The 24,735-nt window shown below is 46.4% G+C and overlaps 1 protein-coding gene across 1 annotated transcript in view; it reads right to left on the minus strand.

Annotated features, from left to right (window-relative positions):
* GAB2 (GRB2 associated binding protein 2) overlaps positions 1-19,485 on the minus strand; it is a 164,819-nt gene extending 145,334 nt beyond the window's left edge. The window contains exon 1 of the mRNA XM_079787603.1: positions 19,220-19,485. Coding sequence (XP_079643729.1) covers positions 19,220-19,294 — 75 coding nt within the window. The 5' untranslated portion in view covers positions 19,295-19,485. The remainder of the gene's footprint in view (positions 1-19,219) is intronic.
* Between the last annotated feature and the right edge of the window lie 5,250 nt (positions 19,486-24,735).

Consider the following 24,735-nt stretch of genomic DNA (forward strand, 5'->3'; position numbering starts at 1 on the left):
ACAATATATTCTCAGAAAAGAATTTTAAAATATATATTTTTAGTGATTTCAGAGATGAAGGGAGAGGGAGAGAGAGATAGAAACATCAATGATAAGAGAGAATCATTGATCAGCTGCCTCCTGCACACCCCCCACTGGGGATTGAGCCTGCAACCCAGGCATGTGCCCTGACAGGGAATCAAACCATGACCTCCTGGTTCATAGGTCCGTCGCTCAACCACTGAACCATGCTGGCTGGGCAAGAATTTTTCTTATCTTCACTCAAATGCTCTCTACCAACCTCTGCCCTCAGAGCTATGGATATCCTTAGAAACAGAGCTACATAGTAAGTAACACAATGATCCTACTCCCACAAGTAGTTCTGCTTACTTTTGTTTTGTTAAAAAAAGATAAGGACAGAAAAGAAAAGAAAAAAAGAAAAGAAAGAAAAGAAAAGGAAAGAAAAGAAAAGGAAAAAAAAAGTTAACTCTTCCCTTGCCTTAAACCAGCGATTTTCACCTTTTTCATCTCATGGCACACATAAACTAATTACCACTATTAGCAGTTTAGCATGACTACTTTTTATAATACCCTTATCCCTCACAATGCCTCGCAGGGGTTCTTGCACACAGCAAGAATTTTAGGCATTTGTTGCACAATAGCTTTGTATAAGGATACAGTCATACTGTTTTGTTCTCTTCAGGATGATGTAGATCCTTCCGTATTCACCAGCACACAAGTTCACTGGATCAGGGTCAGGCAGCCTGAGAGGTCCCATTTACATCAACACAGCGGACACACTAAGTGCAGTGCAAGAGAGTACAGCACAGCTGGGGCTCAGAACTCACCAACCACAAATCTAGTTACTAGGAAACTCGGATATTGACGTTCATGCAAATGAGGAGGCACTTTGCACCTGTCCCCTGGTTTATAGAGTTTGAAATAAATGAAAATTGGGCTTGGCAAGGCCATTACTTCAACAGCAAACTGTAAGTAAGTGGTTTCTAATTTGGTCAAGTCCAGCTTAAACAGAAGTCTTGACTTGCTCCAAGACAATACAATACGTACAATTAGTTTAGGTCATTTTACTTCAGCCTCCATGTAATGAAGAATAATTGTTACAGTATTTTTGAAATGCTTCCTAACGGGTATCCTCTTGTTGACAGAGCGGCTTCTCTTCACATACTCCGTACAGAAAGTGCCTCCTTATTTGCAACTAAGCTGAAAGGGGGATGTGCTATAGGAGAAGCCCTTGCTGTGGGAGGGGAAGTAAGAGAGAAGCCTGCTCCGTCCAGCTCTATGGGGAAGAAAAAGGGTAGAAGAGATGAACAAAGACACGGTCCTCATTCAATGCACACCCTCTTTGTCATCAAGCTGGTTCAACTTAGTGAACAATGGACCTTCTGAAATACTGTGTGTCACTTCCCCAGACACAAGAGGAGGGTGGTGTGGGAGCAGGTGCTGGGATGCAGTAGCAGGAGGTGGCCAGAAAAGATGAATTTGGGGCAGCGCTGCTCACCCCCTAAAACCTGAGCATGACGAGCACGGTATCTAGAAGTTGCTAAGAGACTGGTGACTAGCAGAGGTCTGTGGTTGGAGCAGAGATTCTCAGTGCACAGGGACTTTGGGACAAATGTCTGGCATCACAACCTCCATAGTGGGTTCCACATGTCACTCCCAAAGGGCAGACAGAATGATTTACAGCTCAACAGACAATGCCAGGACACATCCCAACTAGACCCCAAAGCGGAGGACACCACACAGAGATCCTCTTCTCTAACTCACAGACTTAGCGAGCATTCTCCTTAAGCAGTCAGCAATAGAGCTTTAAGCATCAACTACTTGCCAGACACTCTTGTAGGTTGAGGAGGGAGTGGAGATAAATGAGGCTGACAGAATCCCAGACCAAACAAGATTTGAGGGTGGAAAAAGGGACGTGGGAGTAACTCTGAAAGATGAAGTATTTACTCAAAGATCTCTGATTAGGAAGTTGAACTTTGAACAGATTCAAAGGAGACTGTTTATACTGAAAAAATTGAAATATTATTATGGCAGTTTTTTTAAAAATAGCCAAAAATTCTTTGATGCTCCATCTACTAAGAGGATGTGCCCTTTCCTTGAACCTGAGTGGGTCTGTGATTCCTTCGACCACTGGAGTACAGCAAAAGTTAACACGGTTTGGCGTCTAAGGCAAGACCATTAAAAAGGTCCGTGAAGTTTCCATCTTGGCCAAGACATTCACTCTTGGGGCCTCTGAACCACCGCACAAGAAGTCCGATTACTTAAGAGGCTACCATGCTGGGAGGATGCCCAGGCTGCATGCCAAGGCCACATGCAGGTGCCCCCTTCTCTCCGCCCCCGCCAGTGGAACTTTTGAGTCATCCCTGTCTGATGAGTACGTGAGTGAAGACACTTTCAGATGCTTCCTAGGGGTTGGGGCACCACTTGCCATGTAAGCCTTCCCAGCCGAGGCCCCAGACATTGAGGAACAGAAACAAGTCCCTGCCATGCCCACAGAACCCGTGAGCAAAACAAAATGGTTGTCTTTTGCCACTTAGTTTGGGGCATGCTTTATCATGTCCAAAAATGTATCATCAGGCAAGAGTGACTGGGACAGATGGGAACTGTCAGAAAAGCAGCAGATCAGTTATAGAAGAAGAAAAAAAGCTGCATTTCCTTTGATTGTTTAAGCCTAGTGTGAGGGAAACTGTTATCCTATCACATGGGGACTAAATAAATTGTAACACTCTTTGGATAGTTAAGAATGTGTATTTTATCTGCAGTTGCTATAATAGAAAATGCCTCAGTTACTTGGAAGAATCTGGGCAGTCCATAAAGAATCTGAGCAAGACACTCTCCCGCCTAGATTTTCGGTCGGGGACTAGCATCCCCATGATGCCATCCAGAGTCGTCCACAAATCCATTTCTGCCTCTTTCCCTTGGTGCGTGGTACACAGAAGGTATTCAGTAACTTGGCAGAATGACTGACAGGTTCAGAGGGTTCAGGGGAGAGAGATGATATTCCAGACAAAGCAAAGGGACGGTGGTGAGTAAGGTCATAAAGATGGGTTCCCAGGGAGAACACAGGGGGCCACGTGAACTTCATCCTTCATCCTTTCCCTCAACATTTATGTGCCCTTATCTCTAGGCCTTTAGTTGTTTTCGTTATTTGAAATATTCTTCCCCCATCTGCTTAATGAGCTCCGGCTTATTCTTCAAGGCCTACCCCCCTGTCATTTTCTCCAGGGCTTTCTCTGACACTGCCCCACTCCAAGTGGAAGTAATCACTCCATTCCACTCCTGCAACCCCTTCCACAACCTCTCGTATAGCAGGATACTCTGCATTATGTTTAACTAGAGGCCCGGTGTGTGAATTCGTGCACAGGTGGGGTCCCTCGGGGTGGCCTTCAGGGTTTGGCCCCAGCTCATGCCCCCAGGCTTGCAGCCCCGTCTGGCACCCTGCTGTGGCCTGGCGCTGCCCCCTCCCCTGCTCCACCATCCTGCCTGTGGGGGCAATTGGGTCAGGGCTAGGCCTCCCACCTGGCTCCCTCAGCGCCTGGGAGCTGGGCGGTGGCCCCACCCCTCGCTACTGATTGCTATCTTTGGGGCGATCAGCAGGGCAATCGGGCCCCTGCTCACACCTGCCTTGGCCTGGTGCCACCCGCTAACCTGCTCCACCATCCCGCCATGGTCCTGCTTTCATCAGGGCTCATTGGGGCCAGCAGCATCTCCAATGCTGCCAGCACCATGTAGCTGATGCCCGCCATGTTCCAATCTGCCCCCTGGTGGTCAGCGCATGTCATAGTGAGTGGTCGAACTCCTGGTCAAACATTTTGCATATTAGGCATCTACACTAATAAAAGAGAAAAATGCTAATTGACCGTACCTTTGCTATGCCCACAGCCAATCAGAGCAAGTATGCAAATTAACCCAACAAAGATGGTGGTTAATTTGCATATGCTGAGGGAGGGAGGAGTGAAGACTGAAGAGAGCATAGAAGGAAGAGGGAGGGAAAGCGGAAAACAAGGCGGCTGTGGGAGGGAAAGTGCGGGTGGGGCGGGCGGTGGGCGGCAGGCGGTGGAAAAGTGCGGGGCAGCGGTGGCAGTGGGAGGGAAAGCGCAGGGGGGGCGGCGGCTGCGGGAGGGAAAGCACGGAGGGTGGGGGGGTGGCGGCAGCGGGAGGAAAAGTGTGGGGTGGGGGGTAGGGGGCAGAGGCACAGGGAAAGCGCGGGGGGGGGGGCGGGAGAGGTGGCGGTGGCGGGAGGGAAGCCCACTGGAAGCCCTGTTCTTGCAGGAATCTTCCTGCAACGGGCCTCTAGTTTATTATATAGGAGGATTAGTAAGTTCAGATGTCTATTTTCCTTGATAAACTGTGAGCTACCAAAGAGCAAGGATAATTTTTATTCATCATCTTATGTCCTGCTTGAGTATCTCTGTGCCAAACACTAGGTCAAAAAAGAAAACTGCTGGCTCTGAGGAGCCCACATAAATAAGGGGAGAGATCTAAGAACACAGTCACATTGCGATGTCATGAGAGCTGCACAGAGGTTATGGCAGGATGACGTGGGAAGACAAATCTTCAGAAGGAAATCAGGAAGCGGCACGAAGAAGCTGACATTTGAGGTGGGCCTTGAAACCGAGTTAAAATCAAAAGGCTGCCTGGGGGGAATCTATGGAATCCGAGCTGAAAGGTCTCAGAAGAGAACCGCTAAACAAGAGGAACATCTGGTCAGGTCTGGCCCATCTTTTCTCTCCCCACTGTTGGAGATTTCCCTGCTCAAGTTATTCCAAGTTCTCTTTTTATGTTGCCCAAAGCCACACAATCTTCCCAATGGCATCAATTATTTATATAAAAAAGCACCTGTCATTTGAACAAGCAACTCCTTTAAAAACAGGAGTCAATACTACATGAAAATGTATTCAAATCAGTAGCAATCATTGAAATCCAAATTCAAACAAGGAACTACTTTGGACCTGTTAAATTGTCAGGTATTTTTAAAAAATTATAGTACCTGGCCCTGGCTGGTTTGGCTCAGTGGATAGAGCGTCAGCCTGCGGACTGGGGGAGTCCCAGGTTTGATTCCAGTCGGGAGCACATGCCCGGGTTGCAGGCTCGATCCCCAGTGTGGGGCGTGCAGGAGGCAGCCGATCAATGGTTTTCTCTCACCATTGATGTTTCTATCTCTCTCTCTCCTTCTCCCTTCCTCTCTGAAATGAATAAAAAATATATATTAAAAAAAATTATAGTACCAGGTATCAAAGAAGAATCAGGGAAACCCTAACTAGCCTTTCTGAGAGACAATTTGGTGTGACGTATCAAAAGCCTTGCAAATAACTGCATCCTTTGAGAATTAAAAGTTCTATTTATAAGAATTTGTCCTAAGGATAAAAAGTCTTTGCTATAAAGATCACAGCGTTACCTAAAATAGTGGAAAATAGTAAACCACATAATTGTCCGAAAACGTAAGAGTCAAATAAATTTGGCACTATAATAATTGTAACAGTTGCCATTTATAGAGTGCTTACAATGTTTCTGATATTATCATATTTAATACCACAGTAGTTTACAAAGTAGTAGTTGTAAAGGACTAGTAGTTGAGTAGGACTTTTCCAGTTGCACCAGGATTGAGAGTAGGTTAAGTTCCCCATAAGGTAAAGAGAGCAGTCAACAACTGGGGCTGGGCTAATTCAAGAATCTATTAAGAAGATATACTTGTGAGACCTTCTAACCCAACTGTCACGGGTGGCTCTGCACTGCCCCTCCCCCTTCACAGCCCACAAAAGAAGAGTAGAGATGGGGAGGCGAAACCGTGTATCCTTGGGACATAGTGGCTAGTGCTGTATTTTAGGATGGTGCTCTCCCTACCCCTACAGCGGGCTCCTCTAAGAGATTAGGGGTGCCACAAATAAAGGACTGGGACAAGAATTTTTAAACATCATAATGCCTGGTGAAAATCTGCTCAGGCAGGTGACTTACAGATCTGCCCTGTACCATTGTGGACGACAGGAATGGACATGGAGGGAGGAGGGGCAGCAATGTTGCTACCCGACTGCTTGGCATCGATACGGGTCCCTTGTGTCAAGCAGTTTCATGGAATTGTTGGCCTTAAGCCCTCTTCTCAGGTCCCGCCCCCCCCCCCCCATGAGGGCTGTCCACTGGGCAAGTAGACCCCCCCCCCCCCCCCCCCCCCCCCGTGCAGGACCCAGAGAGGGAGTGGCTTGCCTGAAAGAGGGCAAGAACCTCATACAGATTCCTCTCCAGGTCTGGAGACTGTGCAGTGGGAAAGCCCATCCTCCCAGGAACTCACACGTGTGCGTGAGGCGTGCACACACAGGCAGTGCTGGTCCAACCACCAGTGAATGTCACCCGGGAACCCAACAGCCACCGTGGAAGAGGCACTGATCCCTGTTGCTCTCCACCTGGACCCCAGAACAACAGGAGCCAGAAGAGAGCAGGGAAGTGGTCCAGAGGGACTGTCTGTCCTCCCACCTCCGCACGCTCCGAATAAAGCAAATCTACCTTTCTCCACCTCACGTTCCCAGAGCCATACGTCTGGCCAGCCACAGGAGTAGGGGAGGCTTTCCATGAGCGAGGATGAAATTTTAAAATGGTGGACTCTGAATAACCCAGAGTGACCAGAGGTTTTGGACTCTGCCCAAAGTATCGAGGGACTTACCCTCTAGAGGAGGAAGGAGACTTTGACAAACCACACCGGGACGTTCTGACCTGAGGAAGAGAAGAGGGCGCGTGCTTGCGCCCCTCTGCGTTAAAACTGTTCAGGTAACTGGTTAAAGTGACCATTCGCTCCATTTCACAGGATGAAATTAAACTTGCTCAATTCCACACCGTACGTGGGCGGCGTCGTGTGGATCCCTCCCAGAGCTAACCTCAGAGCCCACGCTGTTTGCAGTGAAACCAGAATTTCTCAATAGAGGATCCCTAGGGATCTCCAGGCCTACTTCAAAAAACGTTTTCAACATTGAGTTTTCATCTCCAGGGTTAGAGTGATCTTAAAATACACAAGCCTCGTCTCAAGGATCTGAATGATCATCTTACAAGTGAGAAGTGCTCCTTGTTTATCAGCATTTGCATTTATAATCTCATTGATAACAAGTCTGAAGCTCTTCAATATCCTACACTATTTTTTAATGAGAGAGGACAGAGGGACAGCATAAATAAATAATATAGTCATACCAGTTAACAGCCAAGTGGCTTGCTATACCAACCAAAGTTTTACTGTACTTCAAACATAGATAAGAATGGGACCCAGAACAGACAGGCCCCATAGAAAAAAGGCAATATTCACATTTTAAGCAACAACTTAGTTTCATCAAAATATCCACTGTTGTTAATGTGAGTTATATTGGTTCCAAAGTTGTATATTTAATTTGCAAATCTGTTTTAATTTTATAATTGTGGAAGAGCTGTAAGTATACATTTATACCTCATAGTTTTTGTTTATAAACATTTTGGTTAAATAATAAAGATAACTCAACATCAAAAACTTGTACAAATGTTTGTTTAAAGTGTCCTTACATGACATATGCTTGAGAAAGTCTGTCTTATGTCATTCTGCTTAAGCAGCCACTGAAAGTCATGTCTTCGAAGACTATTTGTGACATAAGGAAATATTTTCAATACATCAACATAAAGCACACAAATGGTGGTAGCATTACTCTGATTTTGTAAAATATACAAAGCACATATAAACATAGAAAAAAGAGACTAGGAAATACACTAAGATGTTAATATTTATGCCATGGTAAGATTATAATGGGTACTCTTTATTAATATTGCTATTTGTTTTTCTAACAATCTGTTTACACTAACTTTATTATAAGAGTGAAATTTAAGTATTCCAAAAAAATTCAATTTTAATTGCCTATATCATGAAAGGTCCCAAAATCTGTTGCTAAAAAAGAAAATTAAAAAATTGCACTTTCAGTCCAATTCCATCTCAAGCTCCTACTTCTCCAGAGAAACGTAAACAATCCTAAAGTAGTATCTGTTCAAAACTTAACAGCGTATGAAGTCCTAGTCAACCAAGAACATATTATGCCTCAGGTGCCAGGCTATGAGGATGAGCAAAGGACATGGACACTCTAGAAGCTGCCAGTCTGGGGGAAGCAGAGCGTAAACAACAGTCAGGGGTATGAAGGCATAATGACAAAGGGTGTGAAGAAGGGGTTCCATAACGCATGCTGAGGGGGAGGGCGGGGCCGTAACAGGGTGCTGCAATAGGAGTCCTAATAGTATATAAGGAAATGGGTGCAGAAAGGTGAAATGGAAGATTACCCAGAAGTAAAATATAAACACAGGTCTCGTGACACAACTCACTGACCGCACCAGCCCAGTCTCTCCTGGACTCCCGCAGCACCGGTCTTTGCCACTGGCACAGCCCGCCATTATAACCCAAGCTGCTTCCCGAACGTGTTTGTAAACTCAGAGGGGAACACCATGCACACCGCAGACTTTTACTATTTGGTAATGACAGTATCTTCAGATAGACTTCTAATGGGCATTAAACTCAATACACGGTAACCTCTGTTGGGACCCAATAAAGTATATATACATCTAGCCTAGTCTAATTTTCTCTCCTCTAGAAAATTATATCAAAAGGTCAAAAGAAGATCAAAGCAACAGACTCATTCCTATAATCCTTATAAGAAAATCCTGTATAATAAAGATGTAATATGTAATTGGTCGTTACACCGTGAAGCTTAACGACCAGATCACGGAACAGCAGGAGGGTGGGGCAGGGAGCTATAAGCTGACAGCCGAGAACTACAGGAGGGGGCAGGGCAGCAAGCTATGGGAGGGAGGGAGCAGAGGAGAGGGGGACGGGGGGGGGGGGGAGGAACTACAGGAGGGCCAGGCAGTGGGCAGAGAGCTACTGGAGGGCAGCAGCGAGCTACTGGCACACGGAATTGTGCACAGGGCTACTAGTCTGTATATAAAAGGCTCTTGCTAGCCTGCGGAACTCCACTGGCACGTTCTTCCAAAGCAGGCTACGTATACTGATGGCCTGACCAAGGAAACTGCAGGGATAGGTAACCACACCTAATTGCTGTGGCTCATCAGCAGGTGTGAAACTCTGAGATGTCCCACCTGTTTAACAGAACAAGCCTGGCCTGTACACAACACTGAATAACTGGAAGTAGCACAAATGTCTAGCCAGGGCAAATGTGTACCTAAGGTGTGATACATTCACTGACATGGCATTTGTAAGACTTATGCATATGTCTAGGATTTGCTTTAAAATATTCTAGCAAAGGAACAGGGAAAGGGATACATGAAACGAATGCAGTGAAATCTTGAAAACGATTGGAAACTGTGTGACTTCGTGTGCATTAGGCTATTTTCTCTACTTTTTGTGTGTGATTGAAATTTTTCATAATTAAAAACTGGAAAAATATTATGTAGAAATAAATTTAAAATATTCCCCCCCCCCAATGATGGTTTGTGGGGGGGAAAAGCCGAATACAAAGTGATGGTTTATGGTAATTATAACCATGTAAAAAAAATAAGTGTTACCAATCCAATAAACACCCCTTAATGTCCATGTGGGTTTCTAGATACCATTTTTACTAAAAGTAAAGAAGTCTTTGAGGAAATAGCTAATTCTAGGTCTGGATCAGGAAAGATAGACCTGGAACATCTTGTCACACCAGATAATAAAGAAACTATCAAATACTAGTAAGGTCATGTCAGAAGAACTCAGAAGACACCTCAACAGGCTCCCACTGGCCACAGACAGCCCAACCCGAGCATCCATAAGGTAACAACTAGAACAGATTCAAACCCATCAAATGTGTATAACTGTGAGCTCATAAGGACACTAAAAATACCCTGATTGATCACTTTGAAGGATAATAAGGAACCCACTATTTTGATGAATGGTAGGCAAGTAAAAATAAGAAAGTATAAAGCTGGGGGTGGGGGTAGGGTAAAGAGTCCTTCTCTTTGAAAGTTGCCTGGCTTATAGCTGGTGCCTGACAAGTGGCACCAAGCCTGCAACAAGTCCTAAGAGATGCCTACACCATCATGTAAAGTGCTCGTATCTAGCAAAGGGAGACAGGCACAAGCCCAATGCCACACTAGACGTGGAAAAAGTGCCCTTTGGAGGGGCCTGGAGGTTGGGAGACATCAGCTTCAAAGGGTTACCACTCAGCCGTGGCTGAGTGTCGTCCTGTGCACTAAAAGGTCACAGGTTCAATTCCAGGTCAATGAAAACATTTATTTTTAAATTTATCTTTTTTAAAAATATATTTTATTAATTTTTTTTTACAGAGAGGAAGGGAGAAGGACAGCGAGTTAGAAACATCGATGAGAGAGAAACATCGATCAGCTGCCTCCTGCACGCCTCCTCCCCCCCCCCCCCCCCACCGCCCCACTGGGGATGTGCCCACAACCAAGGCACATGCCCTTGACCAGAATCGAACCAGGGACTCTTCAGTCCGCAGGCCAACGCTCTATCCACTGAGCCAAACCAGCTAGGGCCATATTTATTTATTTATTTTTTAAGGGAAGGGGTTGCCACTTACTGGGAAGTTTCTGCACTTTAAACCATTCTCAAACGGGCTCTAGAATCTCACACATTGATCTTTACATCCCCTGGTCAAAGTTATAGCTCCAGACAAATCCCCATGTGGTTTCATTTCCCTTCCCTGAGATGTTCCTTTAAGAGGCCCTGAGATGTTCCTTTAAGGAAAAACTAACTCCCTAGACCTCGATGTGATATCAAGCTCTGGAATTCCACTTACATTCTGACCTTGCAAACTTCAGGTCTGCCCCAAATGTGAAAGGGATGTGAAGACACCCATGTTCCGAGTCCCTAATGACAGGGTTAACACACATCAATAAACATCACCCCCTCCTGCCACATCCCCCAATATTACACACCTACTCTGGGCTAAACACTGTGCTAAGATCTTTTTCACTTGTTATATCCTAATAAATTCTCAAACTCAGTGAGGTAAGAGGTACTGCTCCAATTTTACAGACAAGGAAGTACATGGGCTCAAAGAATCAAGTCACTTGTTTAAGGACTCCAAGGTCCTTGAAGCACTAAGACTTCTGAAGATTAAAAAAAAAAAAGTCCACACACCACTGACATTTCACATTAAAGGAGTGGCTATCTCAGAGGCAAAGACTTATGAGTCAGAGCGATGCTCTTCATTAATAAATGTCATCCTACCTTCAAAGGCCTTTTATGGACTCTCCTCCTCAGCTCTCCATATACTTTCCCAACCTCTGTTGATTTCTACCATAGACTCCTCCACTCTGGATGGATTTTCACTGCCCCCAAAATCCCACATGTACTACCCCTTTCCCACTTGAATTGCCTTGTTCCTTTCTAGGTCCTAATCTTTTGGGTCCAACTCTCAACCCCAACTCCTCCTCCACTGTTCCCATGCTCAGAGCCCTCGCCTTCATGAAGCTCGCTGCCTGGATCGTACTGCTCCATATAAGGGCATTGCTACTTCACATGTACACGTCTGTCTCCCTAGCTTGCAAATTCCTCGTAGGCAGGGTTGAGCATTGATGCATTCCCTTGGGAAGGAAAAGGGTGCAAAAGAAGTGCTTGTCAACATTAATGTGGATGCAGGCAATAGCCTCCTCAGGAACCTATATTTCTCAGCATATCTCATAAACTGGAGGCTACCTCATTCCATTATTCCCTTCTAGCTAGAGAGAGAAGGCCATGCCAGTCGTTTCATTAGGCAAAGCAGCAGGCATGTGCTCCTGCTTTGTACAATTTCACTGCCTCTGGTCCTCAGATATCCCTGAGAGAACATTCCATTATCATTAAGGCTGTGAACATTCCATCCTCTTTTCCCTTGGATTATAGAAGTATTAGCAAAGCCAAGTACTAACCCTTAGCAAATAAAGAGTTTGACATTTAAAAAATTGCGCTGAAATACAAATAACACAAAATTTACCATCTTAACCATTTTTTAAGTATACAGTTCAGTAGTATTAAGTGCAGTATTCACATTTTTGTGCTACCACCACTAACATCTGTCTCAAGAACCCTTTCCACCTTGTATCCATTAAATAATAACTCCCCATTCTCCCCTTCCCCCTACCTCCCCGCCATCAAGCCCTGGAGACCACCATTCTACTTTCTGTCTATGAATTTGACTCCTCTAGGTACCTCATATAAGTGGAATCCTTTTGTTGGCTTATTTACCTAGCTAAATGTAATTAAGACTCATCCATGCTGTAGCACGTCCATGCATCAAAATTTCCTTCCTTTTGAAGGTTGAATAATGTTCCATTGTATGTATATACCACATTTGGCTTATTCATTCATCTGTTGAGAAATCCTGATCCAACGCCTGTGACAAGAAGCTCAGGAGGCTGGCCCTGGGTCAGAGCAGTTTCTTTGATGTTGTGAACACATTCAAAGAACCAATCCGTGATTAGGACCACAGAACAGAAAGCTGCCAAAAGGAATTTCCACCTGGTTATCTGACCCAGGAACTGGAGCCAGATAGAACATTTATTTAAATACTCAAATAGTTTGTTAGAATAAAGCCCTGGCTGCCTAGGATGGTCTAGAAACAAATCTTGAATTCACTGTAGTTTCTAAAGACCTCCCTCTCCCCTGTCCTTTCTCTCCCTCAGCTTTATTGAGAGTTAATGAAATATAACATTGTGTAAGTTTAAGGTGTACATGTTGATTTGATACATTTATATATTGCAGTATGATTACCACCATACAGCTCCCTCACATCAGATAAATACCATTTCTTTTTATGTGGTGAGAACATTTAAGAGCGACTCTTTTAGCAATTTTCAAGCATACAATATAGTACTGTTAACTATTTCACAATGCTGTGTACTGGATCTCTGAACTTATTCATCTTCTAACTGGAAACTTGTACCCTTTGACCAACAATTGCTTAATTCCCCACCCCAGCCTCTGGTAACCACCATTTTACTCTCTGCTTCCATAAGTTTGGCTTTTTTAGATTCCGTCTATAAGTGATATAATACAACATTTTTCTGATTTCTTTCACTTATCATAATGCCCTCAAGGTCCTTCCATGTGTTGCAAATGGTAGGATCTCCTCCGTTCTCGTGGCTGAATAATATTCCATTGTGCATTATATATATTAATATATATATTTTAATACACACATTCTTTCTCCATTCATCCAGTGTATCTCAATGGACAATATAATCCATTGTATGCCAATACAGCCCACCAATATAATCTTGGCTATTGTGAATAATGTTACAATGAACACTGCACATATCTCTTGGATATCCTGTTTTCATTTCTTTTGGATATATACCCAGAAGGGGAATTGCTGGATCATATAATTCTGTTTTTAATTGTTTTTGAGGAACCTCTATACTGGTAAGTGAATTAAAAGACAAACTACAGACTGAAAGAAAATATTTACAAACCACATATTTGACAAGGACTGACACCTTGTGCATATAAAGAGCTCTCAAAACTCAACAGCAAAGAAACATAAACAATCCATATAAAATGGACAAAAGACTTAGAAATATTTGAAAGAGGATGTACAAAAATCATATGAAAAGATGTTCAATATCATTATCCACAAGGAAAATGTAAGTTAAAACCAATGGGTGAACAGTTAAACAAATGAATTGTGGTACATCCGTACCCTGGAATACCACTCAGCAATAAAAAAGAAATACAATTTGGATGAGTGTCCAGATTATGCTCAATGAAAAAGAACCAATCCCTAAAGGTTACATACTGTATGAATCCACTTAGGTGACACTCTTGAAGTGACAAAAGTGGAGAACAGATTAGTGGTTGGTCTGGGTTAAGGACACGGAGGGAGTGGGATGGTGGCTACAAATGGCAGCAGGAGGGATCATGAAGATATTGAAATGTCTTGTATCTTGTCTGTATCATTGTCAATATCCTATTGTGAAATTATACTATAGTTTTTGAAGATGTTACCACAAGGAGAAACTGGAAAAGAGTACACAGGATCTCTCTTTACTATTTTTAAAAACTAGATAGGCATCTACAATGATCTCTAAATAAAAAGTTTAATTTTTTAAAAAAACTCAGGCTTTGAGACACAGCTAGATGAAGTTGGGAAAGTCATTTCCCTTTTCTCAGGGCTAAAAGGATTAAATTAAGAGTTCAATGGTCTAAGCATGGTGCCTGGCACAGGGTAAGTACTAAGCAGACGACTATTAAAATGATAGTCTTGAGTGATGGCAGTGGGGGTGGAGAAGGATGTAGAAAAAGATCTTAAATAATATTACTAATGGGTTTTGGTGAAAGATTATGGATGTGGAACAGTGGGTGACCGGAGTCAAGGATGATTCCAACGTTTCCCGCTTGACAGTGGCACCATTTACTGAGCAGCCATGGGGTAAAGAAGAGAGGAATAGAGAACAGTTTAGTTTGGGTGTGGTGAGTCTGCTGACTGGGAGGCATGCATGTAAAGATGTCCAATTAACAACTGCATATGCCAATCTGGCATTCAGAACACAGCTCTAAGATGGAACTTCAACTTGATAATGACCAGCATGCAAATGATAACCGAAGCCAGCAGAATGGATGACTGAGGAGGAGAAAAGAGCCTAGACCAGAGCCACTGTGACTATAAAGTAGCTTCACCCTTTAAGTGCTGGGTAAAGAGGGTCAATCTAACAAAGGAGACTGAGAATGGCCAGAAAAGGAGAAAAACCTGGCATATATGGTATTGCTGAAGATCAGAAGAAGGTGTTTCAAGAAAGAGTGAGTGGTCCACTGTGACCAAGCAGTGAAGAGATAAACTAAAATGAGGAGTGAAAAATAAACCTCTGATTTAGTGACCTGCTGAGAATATCTTTGGTGAAATGACAAAGTAGGTTTCAGACTGGAGCTAACTGAGAAGAAGGTGGAAGAAAGGGAGACATAATATAAACAGCCATTAGCAAGTTTAGCTCTAAAGAAAAGAAAAAAAAAAAGCACAGTGAGAAGGAAGGGGTGTGATATTGAGGGAGAATTTTGTTAAAAGCAAGTATGTGTTGCCTGGAGTCAGTGGTTGAGCATCCACTCATGAACCAAGAGGGCACTGGTTTGATTCCCAGTCAGGGCACATGCCTGGGTTTCAGGCTCAACCCCCCAGTAGGGGGTGTGTAGGAGGCAGCTGGATCCATGTTTCTACCTCTCTATCCCTCTCCCTTATTCTCTCTCTCTAAAAAAAATAAATAAACAGGAGAAAGAAAAAAAGCAAGCGTGTGTAAATATTAATGAAAAGGAATAGGTAGAGGGGAAGAAGCTGAAGATTCACGACAGAAAGGGTATGAATTATCTGAATAGGTAGGAGAGGATCTGACCCAGAGCACAGGCAGCAGGATAGCTCAGTCAGAAGGGGCACCTCATCTACTCTAAGAAGAGGAAGGAAGGAAAGGAACCATGAAGATACACATGCATTTGGAAAGTTGGTCACAGTATGTGCAGACAGCTGCTCCCTGGTAGCTTCAATCTTCTTTGTGAAAGAGAAAGCAAGGTCATCTCATAAGACTGAAAGGCTGGCTTAATTTTTATTCCCAGCATGAAATCCAGTGCCTTGGACACAGATACTTAATAAATACATGTATTTAATAAATAAAAGCAAACAATTTCCTCAATTCAGTTGCTCATTAGAATCAATACTCAACTTTCTCCAAACTAGCCACTAGGGGGCATTACTGCTACCAATCTGAAGCTACATCTTTTAACACCATGAAATAGAAAATTACAGAGCAGTGTATGTCATAATATGTATTTTTCTTACAGTGTAAAAAAGTTATATTTATAGTTAGCCAGCTGGGCTCAGTTTAGATGATCCCAGTTTTGTTGGCAACACCCACAGCATCATAGGAGCCAGCAGAGCATCAGGCTTGACGAGGGTGTTGACCTTGGCCACATCAATGTCATAGGACTTCTTCACAGCCTGTTTGATCTGATGCTTGTTGGCCTTGACATGCACAGTGAACACAAGTGTACTGTCATCTATCTTCATGGCTGACTCAGTAGTCAGGGGGGAACCTGATGATGGCGTAGTGGTCAAGCTTGTTTCTCCCTAGGGCGATTTTCCAAGAATATCCAGGCTGCCTTCAGAGTCCCAGTGAACTGGGCATAGGAAGGTGGGTGATGTTCGGATCTTCTTTGTGTGTGTGGGGGGGAGGGGTGGGGGGGCCTGTGGACGCTTTTCAGCACTGCTTTCTTTGTCTTCAAAGCCTTTGCTTTGGATTGGCTTTGGGAAGAGCATGTGTACACACACACACACACACACACACACACACACACTGCAGCAGAATGGAAGGGCTAGTCTTTCTACCAGCCTTGCACTGCAATCAAATCATGATGCCCAGAGGTAATACTCACCATTTTGCAGAGGTCACTTTTTGTAATTGCTCCAGGGCACATAGAAAATACTGAATAGACCTTTTACACTTGCTTATGATTAATAAGTTATAAAAGGTGGATGAAGAAAATCCCTAAAGCTAATCCTTGGTAACAAGGATTTGTTGGATTAAATTTAAATAGCTGTGATCTATTTTATAAGCTGCTTTTTCCATTATTTCAGATGCTTGATACATTCGCACAATGAAGAGTTATCAATCTATAACTATTGATAACTGTGTCTATTATATATACAGTAGAACAATATTTTGGTGTATGTGATTAGCAATGGGGCTGGAACATACTTTTTTTCCTATTTTGGTTCTAACAAATGTGGGCCTCTAAATAAACAGAGGGAACTGGTAGAATTCAAATTTAAAACAGGGTGCAAAATTTTCAATACCCCAAAAGAAAAGATGTAAAAGCAGACAGTTTGTTCCTCAAGAGTTCAGGATTACACAGATCAGTTCAGTTTTAACTAAGGGATCTGGACTTTCCACAGTAGGGGAGACTTCCAGTCATACCAATGGAACACATCACACTGTAGCCTAAGGAAAGCTGTGAGTTTCATTAGATGCCTATAGGCTGCAGCTGTGGGGAAGATGGGACAGAGGCTGACGTCTTTGTAAGAATGCAGGTAGTCAAGTATGCAGAGGCATACCTCAGAGATAATGTAGGTTTGGTTGCAGATCACCACAATAAAGCAAGTACCTCAATAAAGTGAGTTTCACAATAAAGTCAGATATAATCTTTTTGCTGGTGGGGGATCTTGCCATTTGTAAAAAACGCAATACCTGTGTGGTGCAACAAAGTGAAGCGCAATAAATTGAGGTATGCCTGTACATCAAATGAGTGGACAAGGTGCTTAACCGCAAAGCCTCCAACTTGGTTTTTTGAACTAAAGTTCTTTTTGGGGGGAACAAGCATACTCAATAAGTGGGTCATAAGTAGAGTCTGGGTGACAGAGTTGAAGTAGTCACAGTCACACATAGATACAGTATCAAATTGTTTGCAAACTGTTTCAAAAACAAAGTTTCAAGGTTCTGGAGGTTAGTGTTCTAATCTGACAGCTACTTGGATACTCTATTCCATTAGCTGGTATGGTTTCCACTTCCATTGCTAGTTTTCAGAAGCTCTCTGGGGCCAAAGACTTTTGTTTTTTTATATTTATGAAAACATTAACAGCCAAGTGCTCTTCCTTAACCTAATATAAAAACCTTGTCTAATGAACTGATACCACTTTGAAGAACAGAAGAGTTTCTTTCTTAGTAATTATAGTTCTTTGGCTACATGGACATCCCTGAAAATGAGCTTTAAAACTGAGAGGAACACTTCCTTGCCACATCCCTACTGTATTTTAAATATACTAGCATGTCCTCTTTCAAAAGTCCTGGGCTAAATCTTTAGAATTTCCCCCCAGCAAATGATCTACATAAGAGCCTGATTTCATTTACATACACACACAGTTGCTCTCACCAACAACAACACTTCCTTAAAAACACACACACACACAGAATGTCACTTCCTCAATCCAGAGGCCAGAAGTCCTCTGGTTCTGATCTGGGCAGCCAAGACAGGAAACTCTGGTGAGCTTCTGCCTCCTGCCGGCCCCCCCACCCCCACCCCCCCAGCACTGGTGCAGCTGACAGGGGGCAGGGTCTATTCAGAGCTCCCTTGATGCACTGCAGCTGGAAGGCAACAGCTCACTTCCACGCTGCGGGAATGATCCCAGAGTCCCGCACTGGGAGTCAATGTAACAAGGGCATTTCATAGGAAGCGAACAGGGAACGGATGAAGACCTTGACACCTTTCAGCAACCTCACTTCTAGTTCCAAACTCCTGCGCATAGCCCAGGGCTGATTTCTGCCAAATCTCAGTAATTGGCACCAGCTTGTACTTTGACCCCCCCCCACCCCAACCAGGCAAGTCATCTTCTAGTTTGGGGGTGGGTGAGAGCCAGACCTTCTCACCACTCAACCCCAGACTGGACCAGGTTCCCCCCTGAGGTTGCCAGTTTCTCATCTAGAAGGGAGAAGTCCCAGCAATGGCAGTCAACACCCGGTTAGCACCACCTGGCAACTGAGAAGCACGATCTCTCCCGATCCCGGGACTGCACAACTGAAAACCCGGGTCCTTAGAGCAAACCAAACTGCAGTGTCACCGCCGAGGGCTGGGGTGGGGGGATGTATATGAGAGACATACGGAATAAAGGGACAGAGGGGGGACAAACAAATGAGCCACTTACTACACGGGCTGCACATGCCGCTGACGCTGCCCGTGAGGTAGCGGCTTTGGACTGGAAGGAGCAGGCGGCCCCCGGAGGGGCGGGCAGAGAAAGGGAAGGGGAAAGGGGTGTGCGGTGCCTCGCCCTCGGTGGGGCCGCCAGCCCGGCCCCGGAGCCTAGGCCCCCCTTTCCCGCCCCCTCCCCCCCCCCCCAATCCTGCAGGCGGAAGCCGCTCGGGGTTCCTAGCGTCCCCCAGCCCCCGGAGCCAACTCCGTCGCTGTCCGAAAACCATCGATACAAACTTCAATACTGTGTGTAGTTTACGGGAAAGCTGGCTGCCGAGGAGGCGCCGCCGCCGCCGCGCCCGGCCGAGGACGCACCGCAGCCTCCACCTGCCGGCCCGCCCGGCCGCCCCGCCCCGCCCTCGGCGGCGCACCTGTGACAGGTGTGCAGGCACCCCCCTCCCCCCGACACCCCCGAGTCGCGGGGCGCGCCAGCCCTCCCCCTCGCCCCAGGAAGCCGGGAGCCCGCCCTCCCCAACCGCGCGGTCCCTCCCGGACCCCCAGCCCCTCGGCAAGGCCGCGCCGCGCCCCCTGCCCGCGCCCTCCGGGCCGCGCCCGTTCCCCGCCCGTACTCACATAGCGCCTCAACTTCTTCTCGGGGGGCGATTTCCTCAGCCAGCCGGTGCACACCACGTCGCCGCCGCCGCTCATGCTGCCGGCGCCTGGAGCCCGCCGTGGGGTCGGCTGGACAAGGGCGCGGGCGCGAGTCACTGGGGCGGGCGGCGGGCGGCGGGCGGTGCGCAGCTCGCGGGGTGGGGAGGGGCCGAGGCGGCCGCGGCCGCGGGGCGAAGACAAGGCGGCGGACCGGCTGCGGCGCGCGCGCGCGCGCACTCGCTCCCCGCGCGCACTCGCGCCCGGCCAGGGAGGGGGCGCCACAGCAGGAAGGCGGCGCGCGCTCGCCACGCCCACAGCCCGCCGCGCCCCCCGGCCGCCGCCTTCAAAGACGCAAACAGCGCCGGGCGTCGCTGGACCCCAGAGGCCGAGGTTCGCGAGGGCGCGGAAGCCTGCCGCCGGCCGCGCCCCCCTCCCCGTTTTGCTTTATTCCCCGAAACCTCCAGCCCCACGCGGGGGTGGCGGCCGCGCCCCTGGGGGGAGCGGGGGTGGGGTTAAGGGAAGGGGCTGCGCGCCCTTGGTCGCCAATCGGTTTTGCACCGAGGGTCGTCAGGAAGGGACCCCAGGGCTGCTCGAGTTTCCCATCCCCAGAGTTTCAGGGTTCAGGTTCTGCTGAAATTAGCGATCCGCTTCCCAGCAAGAGTTGATTTGACTCGCACCCCTCGGCGGGAGAAGGAAAGAAGAAAACAGACTGCTAGGTGCTGGGCGCCTTTGTAGTCCGCGTTTACACAATTGCCTTGACGGGTCTACAAATTGGGCGGGCAGTGTGAGTCCCATTTTACAAACAGCTTCAAGTCCCAAAGACAGTGCAATGCAGGGCCAGGTTTCTAACTGTGGGGGTGGGGGTGGACCTGCCCCTCTCTTTTTTAAAGTGGGGGGAGTGCTTTAATGTGTGCAGATCAACTTGGGGCCCTCTTACTACCAGGAAATAAAGTCCAGCTGGCTCCTTCATTGCCTCTGGGAAATACAATTCAGTAAAAGGAAATTCATATGATTTGCAGAATCAAGGAAGCAAAAGTGAGTCAATGTATGTCATAGTAAATTGGGAGGCAAGGTGTTGTAGGATAAGACGTTGGGGTCACAGTGCCTCAGCGTCCCAGCTCATCCACACACGAGGAGACCTCTCTGGCGTTAATATGAAAAGTGCGGCAGAATAGTCCCTCTGACTGCCGAGGTGGGTTTATCTAAGATGAACTGTGTGGAAGACAACCCCAATTTCAGGCGGAGGGTGGAGGAAACAAGTGCTTTGGTGGGGGCACTTTTGCACTCACGGGGCAGCTTTAGAAACAATATTAAAAGGTAGGTCCTCCCCTCACCTTTGAGAAAGGGAGAGTAACCCACTGCATCAGTAAGGAACTGTGCTGCCAGCAGGTGAGTGGGAGAAACAGCGTCTCACACTCCCCATACAACTTTGGACTGAGACGATTTTGTTCATTTCCCTGTCTTTCTGCAGCAAAGCTAGTTGTTTCAAGCCGTGGGACACCCTTCTGGTTGTACAGATCTTGGTTGGGTTGGGGCAAGTTCACTTTCAATCAGCTTGTAAAAGCGAATCATTTACTATACATGTAGCCTTTCTACACACTCTAGGAGGTTTAGATCAGCTCCCCCGGATCCAGCATTTCACTGGCTTTCCTCACTCTTCAGTGTGCTGCTGGGCTGAATCGAAGCCAGAGCTATGAGGCGGTGGCTGGTACCAGAGCTCCCCTAGCCTTCCAATTGAGGGGTCTGTAAGCCACATACAAGGGCCACCCCCAAAAATTATGGCCGTTTTAACCTCTGGCTTGAAGTACTTTAAAAATCTGTGCGACAAATATGAAAAATACTCGTCTGCCGAATCCATCAGGAGGCGGTGACTCTCAAACAAACTAAAGCAACTTCTGACTTCATTCACATCTGAGTCATGGTGCCAGGTCCCAAGGGTTGCAGACGGAGAAATCCGCATGGTTTGTCTGCAGCCACCCTAACTTTCTTCGGAGGAGGCTGCCGGCAGCCAGCTCAGGCTGCACGGAGGAGGCAGGGCTGCTGCTGTGGCCCCAGGCTGCACGCTGGGGTGGCTCCAGTCTTATGAGCCTGAGGTGCGTGCCAGGTCGGAAAACAGCGCTGGACAGAACGTTCCTGTCTGGGCCTTTACTAAGTCCTCTCCACTCCCTGCTGTTTTTTTGTTTTTGTGTGTGTGTGTGTTTTTTTTTTTTCCCAATGCTCCCTGCCTTTGGCCCAGGGAAAATGGAAAACAAATTGAGTGATTTATGAAGCTAAGCGCCATCTATCGGAATCGGTTGGGATAACTCCCCCACCCCCCACCTGCGACGACATGCACCACTAGTCTATAATTTAGGCAATTTTGATTAAAGACCACGGTTATTTCCTGGAGGAATTAATGACCGGCTGCAAGGAGGGCTTTGGGTCATTAATTCTATACTCATTAAATTCTCAGGAAATGGCCATCTTATGGGGAGGGTTTCTCTGGAGGGAGTATTGCAGACATTAGAAAATGAACACCTGGGAGGGAGGCATGGGCACCGCGTTTTGCGCCCCCCTCCCCCCTCCCAAGCCTGGGCTGTAAAGGGCGCACTGTGGCTTTGGGTTTCATCAGCGCCAGCCTGCATCCGTGCCTGTCTGGGGGTTGAGGGTTTGTGGCCAGCGGCAGGTGCATGGCTGGTGGAACGCTCCCAGGAACGGGTTGGAAGGGCTGGAAGGAGAGCTGTGCTCAACGGCACACCAGGCTGGTGTGATTAATACCACCCACGCCAGGCTTGACGTCAGGGGCTGGGCTGGGGGTGGGGGTGGATGTTTGTGTCCTTCTGCCTTTTCTCCCCTTCAATCTAGTTGACAGGTTAGATTCAGCGCCGAGTGCTGCTTGCCAAGGTCAGCGTGGCCAGCTGAGCCGCCTCTGCTTGGTGGCTTCAACATGTCTCCCAGGCATATTGAGGTCTGGGCTTCTTTAACCCCTTTCTGCTTTGAGCCCACTGGGTCCCCTCCACCAAATTACTCCGACCCACTCACATCAGCGCTTGGCCTCTGGATGGGATGGAGATCTGGAAGTGGGCTTGGGGAGTGGTTGAAGACCTCACTGGGTTCCCCCCGCCCCCCGCCCCTGTCTGTGGCCGCTAACAGTTTGTTACTTGACATTACACCCAGTGGGAAACATTTTGGAAATAAACTTTCTGAAAGAGAAAAGGGTGAGCAAGTCCAGCTTCCCAATTTTCCTTTGCAAAGAACCAGAACCTGTGCTAATTGCTTTGGGGCTAGTTAGGCTCTGGGAACGTTTCTCCTGACACCGGTGGGGTGATGACATCAATGTGCACAGACAGATCATGCTGCAGACTTAGCTATCATGGTCTTCAAGAACAGACTGCCAAGGTCCCTGGGAAAGTGCCTTAAGTGCTTCAAACCGTACTCTGCACGATGACCACTTCCTCCAGAGAGAAGTCCTGCCTCCACTTAGATCCTGAACCCGTCCCCTAAAACTCCCCACCCCCACTTCCCAGCATAGTAGACTCACATCACACCCTTACAAACTGGGCCGTCACACTGTACTGCAAATATCTGTGTCCCTGGAGCCTCCCAGCATGCTGCCAGACACACACAGATGCCCATTCAATGTCTGTTGGGAGAAGGAACCAATCCTTAAAGGATAACCAGTGGAAGCTGTGGACCCTGGAGCATCCAGAACTTTCTGACCCATTCTCCCCCCCGCCCCCCAACAGTTTCTGTGAAGGTCCTTATGAACAGCTGGAGTTTTTAAACCCCCAGGGACTAGCCTGGTGGGGAGGGCAGAAGTAGGTGGGGGTAATCCTATGCAGTTTCACTTTAAATACAGGTGGAAACCCTTGGATAGTTTAAAGAACAATAACTCTGTAGACCTTTGACTTCTACCCCCAGGCTCTACAGAGCTACCGGTAACGACGTTAACCCTTGGTCTCCAAACCCGGACACTGTTGTCCAGACGTCGCTGGGACTAAGATTTAAACCGGTTAAGGTTTATCTGATGCCTGGTTTCACTGTGATGGTCCTAGAGGAGCTCTAGCAGGGAACCCTTTGTACCCACACACACACTAGCAAAGCTGGAGAAATCTGGTCCCGACTCAAAGTGGGTTTCATCCAACGGCTGACCAATAGCGACTGTTTCTGCCCCGAATGCAAGCATAGTGGCTGTGCACACGCACTAGTCTCTGTGTTGCTGGGCACCCAAGGGCCACAGGAGATCATCTCATCTAACTCCCTGATTCTACCAGAATTACCCAAGATGTCTGACTCATACAGCCAGTGATGCGCGGGCACGTGTTTAAAGATGGGCTCTCTCGTGGTGGTAGCCTTGATTTGTACTATGTGACAATTTTTTGTGGTGGGAATACCATCCTCTCTCCACCCCTTGCCTGACTGAAGTCAGGCTATCAACTTCATGTCTTTGAATGCAGTTAAGAGATACACAGTTATTTAGTATTTCCAACATAAAGATAGACATAACACCAAGAGCAGAGATAAGAGCAATATGTACTAAAATAATTAGTAACTGATGAGTTTTGGTTCATTCCCCCTTGTTTTTAATATAACTTCAAGTCAGCATGTTAAAGTGCACAATTCAGTGTTTTTTTCTTAGTATATTTACCAAATTGTGCAACCATGATGGCTATCTAATTTCAGAACATCGTCATTACCTCAAAAAGAAACTCCATATTTATTAGCAGTCACTCCTCATCCCCCCAACCCTAACCTTTGACAACCACTAATCTACTGTCTCTATGAATTTGCCAATTTTGCACATTTCATAGAATCATACAATATGTGGCCTCTCGTGTTTGCCTTCTTTCACTTTGTATAATGTATTCAAGGTTCATCCATGTAGCATATGTAAGTTTTTTTTTTTAATTGATTTCAGAGAGGGAGAGAGAAAGAGAAACATCAATAATGAGAGAGAATCATTGATTAGCTGCCTCCTATACACCTCACACTGGGGATGGAGCCTGTAACCCAAGGATGTGTCCTGACTGGGAATCTAACCTTGACCTCCTGGTTCATAGATCGACGCTCAACCACGGAGCCACACCGGCTGGGCCACGTGTCAGTTTTTCATTATGTCCTATGGCTGAATAATATTTCAATGTATGGATGAAAATTATCCATTCATCAGATGGGTATTTCAGTTGTTTCCACTTTGTGGGTATTATGAAGAGCATTCATGTACACATTTTTGTGTGAACCTACATTTTCAATACTCTTGGATATATACTTAGGGGTCAAATGGCTGGATCATACTATGACTCCGTGAACTGTTCCCCACAGTGGTTACTGCATCATTTACATTCCTACCAGCAATGCACAAGGGCTCCAAACTGTCCACATCTCCAATACTCGTTCTTTTCATTTTAATTTATTTTTTAAACAAGCAGCTTGCAAAATTTTTCACAACTGACCAATCTACTCTCTCAGGCTGGTCTGAGCCAGCCCTAGCACCCCACTGTGTAACCGCCTACCCCAGA

This window comes from Cnephaeus nilssonii (genome assembly GCF_951640355.1).
Source record: "Cnephaeus nilssonii genome assembly, chromosome: 13".
Taxonomy (NCBI): domain Eukaryota; kingdom Metazoa; phylum Chordata; class Mammalia; order Chiroptera; family Vespertilionidae; genus Cnephaeus; species Cnephaeus nilssonii.